The 6690-nt window shown below is 32.8% G+C and overlaps 1 protein-coding gene across 1 annotated transcript; it reads left to right on the forward strand.

Moving 5' to 3' along the window:
* The first annotated feature begins 1238 nt into the window (after nt 1-1238).
* On the forward strand, nt 1239-3266 carry LOC134263701 (protein IMPACT homolog). The gene has a single exon (XM_062746084.1). The coding sequence runs from the start codon at nt 1320-1322 to the stop codon at nt 2592-2594; it is 1275 nt and encodes a 424-aa protein (XP_062602068.1). The 5' UTR covers nt 1239-1319; the 3' UTR covers nt 2595-3266.
* Nucleotides 3267-6690: the final 3424 nt, after the last annotated feature.

Raw genomic sequence — 6690 nt, forward strand, 5'->3', positions numbered from 1 at the left:
TTCTTTTCAAGACCGTTGTATAGTAAATGAATAGCTCAATTCAATTATTGTGCACATTATTACCTTAACAATAGATAATGCAGTGAGGTGCGAAAAGAGGTGCAAAAGGAAATCAAAAGGCTAATACAGAATTTTTTTTATTTGAGATCAAATGAACTCAAAAACCCAAATTTTAGGCCTAGCATATGATAACTATATGAAGCTATCTGAAGCTTCTGTTTGACTTGAATTAACTGCAATTGCTTAAACAAAAAAAACTATAAACTTTTAATATAGTGCGATTGCAGTTAATAGAAATGTTTGATTGATGAGAAGAATATCACTGAAATATATACTTTACGGGTTTGAGAACTGCTATTTCAGGATTTTTTGATGCACGAGAAATCTTTTTCACCGTCTCAACAACAAGTACGTCTATTAATAACTTTGGATGAACATTACTCACAGTACTTAGTATTCAAAGCTCCATCTTTCCACTCAAGAACTCGGTTCTTTCTAAGTGGTACTTGAAGTAAATTGTCTTTGCACCACTTAAAACATGGCGGGTATCCCATGCCGATACAAGTACCATTCGGGCGTACTGAATATCCTTGTTGAAATAATATGCAATTTCTAAAAAAAAAGTGAAGGGTCTTTGGTTTCTTTCAACCCCTCTGCAGAATTCATTTCATCGGTTCTCTTTTCCACATTTGCTGGTTTCTTAATTATTTCTCAAATTCTGATCCTTCAAAAAACCCTCTCGCTGCCAATTTTTTCTCTCAACCTTCTCCGTTTTATCTCTTCTAGGGATTATCTTCGGAACTTTTTTGGTTTTCTTTCTTTTACTTAATTTTAAGTGATTATGGGGTTTCTCTGAAGTATCCTTTTCACAGATATTGCAGTATATAGAATCGTTTCCCCTGTCTAATACCTCATTTTCCTCAATGACATTTTCCTCTTCATGCGTATAATGTTCATAGTTTACTTCTTCCTCCTCAGTATTATTATGATTATCGTAGACACGGCCAAACTTTTGAGAAAAAGCAAGTTTTGGCTTTATGGTGCGCATGCTCGAGATGGTATGGTGCGCATGCTCGACATGTAGACGTAAGTTTTTATTGAGAGCAAAGTGAAGTCCAAAAACCTCGAATTTAATTAATTTCAGATCTTGAAAAATGCATTGCTGACATTCAAAGATGTTTTAAAGTGTGTTGAAGTGTGTTTTAACCAAAAAAATGCAATAGAAGCGAGGAACGAGAAGGTAAACAAATTTTGTAAACATATCTGTTTGTGAACACTAGTGAGCGATACTCATACGTTCCACTGTTACATTGTGAAATATGGCTAGTCAATTGACCCAGTCTAAAAAGAGAGCGCTCGATGATATGGACACTAACACCATTAACACCAGTACTAGTGATGAAGAAATTTCAAAGGAATGTGAAAATTTTCAGATGAGAGATGTCATGCACGGTATAACTAATATACAAAATACTCTTGCAAACCTTCTACTAAGGATTGATGGACAAGGTCGCCATCTAGACGAAGTTACCAAGGACATTAGAGGAAAACATGGCATTCAGGAGAGATTAGAAAACGTACAAGAACAGGCGAACGATACGATATATATAACCACTGAACTGCAGGAAAAACAGAAGAAGATGGAAAGAGAACTTAGCCGAATGAAAGATTACATAGTTCGACTGGAGTATTGTGTAAAGACTCAAAGTGAACAGATTCTAGAGCTAAGATCTAGAGCAATTGAAGACAATATCATTGTGAGTGGAGTAGACGAAAAGGCGCCCGAAATAAAAAATCCTGAAAACCTTGTGAAGATCATAAGTAACGTGTTTGCAGTGGAGATGGAGATACCGGCAGAGACTGTTGATAGCCTACAGATATATAAAGTGTTCCGAATGGGGGAATACGACAAACATAGGAAATATCCTCGGCCAGTCTGTGTCCAGTTTGTAAATAAATCACACAAGGACATTGTGATGAGACACATTAAAGTTCTCAAGGATAAGAAGTCCCCAATAAGAGTGTCTCAACACCAACCTGAAGAAGTCCGTGAAAAAAGGAAGCATTTATATGATGTCCAAAAGAAATATGCGGACCGTAACATAGAAACGGTGATAAAAGGTCAGAAGCTCATCTTCACGCAGAGCAAGACGGTGTACAGGGAAAAAATTGGTAGCAGACCAATGGCCGATGAGATCATCAGTGGAGAAGAGGTAAAGATCGCGATCAGTACGGGGAAGACAACAGAAGACAATGGAAACCGGTTTGCTGCCCACGCAACGCCAGTAGATTCCTATAAACAGGTGAGACGATCGCTTGTGGAAGTTATGCGGACAGATAACACTACCAGTGCAAATCATAACATTTATGCGTTTCGGTTCACCAGTAACGACGGCACGATACACGAGGGATCGGAAGATGACGGCGAGCACGGAGCCGGGAGAATGCTACTAAAGACACTGGCTGATAATGACATAAATAACGCACTAGTGGTCGTTTCGCGGTGGTGTGGTAGTAAGATCGGTCCTAGACGCTTCACGCATATCACAGAGGTTGGGATGAGTGCAGCGAGAAATATGCCGGTTCCCGTCTGACGCTTCAAAATGTAAATTATGAAAAGTCACTAGCTAAAAATACAAACTTACAGTAAATCACTTTTTCAATTAGTTAGTATTTGTGTACTTTCATCGAATTTGACTATTACGGTAATTCTGCATAAACTAAAATATTTATTCTAGTGGTTTAGTGGTTTTCGATATGACTATATTCATGCTGCACATGATATGTGGATAAATTATAAATTATGTTTAGGTTTTGATACTTTCCGGAATTTGCAAGTGTATACGTCACTATTTTTGTGTTTTTTCAAAGACTCAATTTCCGGTATAGATATCGTACAGCATGGATCGTGTAAACTTGTAAGTTTTTGATCTATTTCTATTCTATCACTCAACTCAGAGAGGAGTCTGTGTGCATAATTTCAATTTTAATACAGTGCAAAATGCGACATTTTGATATGGATAAATTTTTGTTGTAATTACATTTCAGATATATTTCTTTAATAGAAAAAAAATAAACATGGTAACTACAACAAATTGTAATTAGAAAAAAAGAACTGAATAGGAAAGAAATTGAGTATATAGAGTTCCTCTCAACTGAAATTAATTTTTCTATATTTTTAACATTTTCATTTCAAATATAAACTTAAAGTTAGGTTTTTTGGGTCTACTTTGCACATTTTCAAAATGACAGCAGGTGTGTCTGAGCTTAAACAGGTCCGGCACAATCTCTTGATTAAGCTATATAGCTTGATTTAGCTATATAGCTTTATTAAGCTATTCAGAATAGCTTGATTAAGCTATTTTCTCAGACTTTTTTCTCAAATGCTTTATTTTTTCAACATGTGCAAAAAGTCGCACCTTGGTGCAGTGTATATATTAAACTTTGTACTCTTTTAAATACAATGCATGTAAAAATTACTCACCAAATTGCGTCTCCTTGAGAGACTTTGTACTCAAAGTTTTAAAAGTTTTGGGGCTATTGATTTTGACCACACAGTTATTTCAAAATGAAATTATAAAGGAGGCCAGTTATGGCCAACAGGATAATTGATTTGCCTCACCGCACACACAGTTTTAGAAATTCATATTTTGCTTAAAAGTATTCAACAGCAGCAATGTTAGAACTTTCTATGATTTAGGTTGTATTTTTTATAGTCTATAGTACATATATGAATAGTCAAATAACTATTTCTTTCAAAAAACGTTTTTGTGTGCATATTAATAGCTTTATCAAGCTATTTTGAATAGCTTTATAAAGCTATATAGCTTTTTAAAGCTATATAGCTTAATCAAGAGATTGTGCTGGACCTGTTAAAAACTACTTTTCTGTAGTGTATATAGATTTTTACTTTTTTTATCAACTCTTTTTTTCTTGCTGTTGGGGAACAGTAAACTTTTTTATGCATTTGCTGTGGAATGGATGACTATCCATGTGAAAATTTCCTAAAAATACTTACATTAAATTGCCAAGGTTTAGGGGACATGAATAAAAGGAGGGATGTCTTTAAAATTTTAAAAGAAAAAAAATTAAACGTTTATTTCCTTCAAGACACACACTTTGTCACAAAAGATGAAAGCATGATAAAAGCATTATGGGGATATAAGGCTTTTTTTAGTTCATACAAATCAAACTCACGGGGAGTTGCTACACTTATCAATAATAACTGTGACTTGACATTGATTAATGAATATAAAGATGAAAATGGCAATTATCTTATTCTAGATGTAGTAATAGACAATCTTCCTTTTTTGTTAGTGAATATATATGGACCAAATCAGGATACACCAGCCTTCTATACAAAGATTCTAAATATGATACAAGAATATTACTCATCACAATATATGATTATAGGTGGTGATTTTAATTTAATTTTAGATAAGGAATTGGATTCAATGAACTATAAAAACCTAAATAACCCTAAATCAAGAATGGAAGTATTAAAGATGATAGAGATACTAAATTTAAAAGATATTTTTCGTGAAAACAATCCAAATTTAAAAAGATTCACTTGGAGAAAGAAAAATCCAATAAAACAGGCAAGACTTGATTATTTCCTAATATCAGAATCGTTACTAAATTTGGCCCCTTATGTAAAATTTGAAAATAGTTATCGTTCAGATCACTGTCCAGTTGTAATGGGTGTTAAAACAAATGAATTTTTGAAAGGAAGAGGGTTTTGGAAATTAAATAACTCTTTATTAGCAGATAAAGAATATGTAAATTTGATAAAAGAAAAAATTAAAAATATTAAATTACAATACGCCTGTCCTATCTACAATTTTAATAACATTGACTCTATTGAAAATGATAAAATTCAATTTATGCTAAGTGATCAATTATTTCTAGATACATTATTGATGGAAATAAGAGGAAAATCAATTTCTTATTCAACTTTTAAGAAAAAGAAAATAACTGAAAAAGAATTGCAACTAGAAAAAGAAATCTTTATACTGGAACAGAATTTGTCGCAAGAACATGCTGAAGAATTAGGAAACAAACATGAAGAATTAGAGAATATTAGAAAAATAAAATTTAAAGGCCAATGTATTAGAGCAAAAGTGAAATGGATAGAAGAGGGAGAAAAACCTTCAAAATATTTTACCAGCCTTGAGTCTAGAAACTATCAGAGTAAAGTTATACCTAAAATTGAAAAGGAAGATGGAACTATAATTACTGACCAATTTGATATTTTGAATGAAGTTAAGCTGTTCTATGAAAATCTGTATAAAAGTAAAGAGAATGTAGAATCAGGAAATATCCATGAAAAATTAAAGATATATGATGTGCCGAAATTAAACAAAAAAGAATCAGAAAGTCTCGAAGGCCCTTTGACTAATTCTGAAGTTTTGAATTATTTGAAAATTATGAAAAATGAGAAAAGCCCTGGACCAGATGGGTTCACTTGTGAATTTTTCAAATTTTTTTGGCAGGATTTAGGTGCTTTCATTACAAGAGCAATAAACAACTCGTATGAATTATCACACTTTACTGAACCAAATAAATTAGGTTTAATAACTTGCCTACCAAAACCAGGAAAACAAAAACAATTCTTAAAGAACTGGCGCCCAATCAGTTTATTGAATGTGATTTATAAAATAGCCTCAGGCTGTATTGCTGAACGATTAAAAACTGTGTTGAATAAATTAATAAATAAGGACCAAACTGGCTTTTTGAAGGGAAGATTCATAGGTGAAAATATTAGACTAGTTTATGATTTAATGAATTACACAGAACAAAAACAGATTCCAGGCTTATTAATGTTAATTGACTTTGAAAAAGCTTTTGATACTATATCATGGAAGTTTATATACCAAACATTAGATTTTTTTAATTTTGGGGAATCCATTAAAAATTGGATACAAACATTTTATAATGGAATCAAATCATGTGTTATACAGAATGGAATTTCCTCTGATTACTTGTTCCCACAAAGGGGATGCAGACAGGGGGACCCAATTTCACCATATCTCTTTCTACTATGTGCTGAAGTTCTTGGGATTCTCATTCGAAATAATAAAGACATAAAAGGAATTGTAATTGATGGGGAGGAATATAAACTTTCACAATATGCCGATGATACTTCAATTATATCTGATGGATCACCACAGTCTATGGATGGTATATTAAGAGAGCTTGATTATTTTGCAATTGTATCTGGACTGAAAATTAATTTTACAAAAACAAAAATGGTGTGGATCGGTAGTAAAAAATTCTCTAAAGAAGTCTTTCATCACTCGAGATGGAAGTTAGACTGGAATAATTCTACTTTTGATCTTCTTGGTGTAAAGTTTTCTATTAATTTAGATGAAATGATTGAACTGAATTACCCCCCAAAATTAAATGAAATAAAGCGATTGATAAAACAATGGCAATTAAGAAAACTGACTCCCATTGGTAGATTAACAGTGATTAAATCCCTGATTATACCAAAGATGAACCATTTGATATTGACTATTCCAAACCCCAATAAGGAATTACTCGATGAATTTGAGAAAGACCTTTATTACTTTTTATGGGGAAGTAAAGTACATAAGGTTAAGAAGAGTGTTATAATTCAAGACTATAAAAATGGGGGGTTGAAAATGATTGATTATATGGATTTCTTATGTGCATTAAAATCAACATGGA

Source organism: Saccostrea cucullata, unplaced genomic scaffold (genome assembly GCF_032062105.1).
Source record: "Saccostrea cucullata isolate Sc308-1 unplaced genomic scaffold, CSIRO_AGI_Scuc_v1 ctg11436, whole genome shotgun sequence".
In the NCBI taxonomy this organism is placed as follows: domain Eukaryota; kingdom Metazoa; phylum Mollusca; class Bivalvia; order Ostreida; family Ostreidae; genus Saccostrea; species Saccostrea cuccullata.

Bases quoted from the DNA above. Each gene is read 5' to 3' on its own strand.
- LOC134263701 (XM_062746084.1), top strand. From the start codon at position 1,320: ATGGCTAGTCAATTGACCCAGTCTAAAAAGAGAGCGCTCGATGATATG.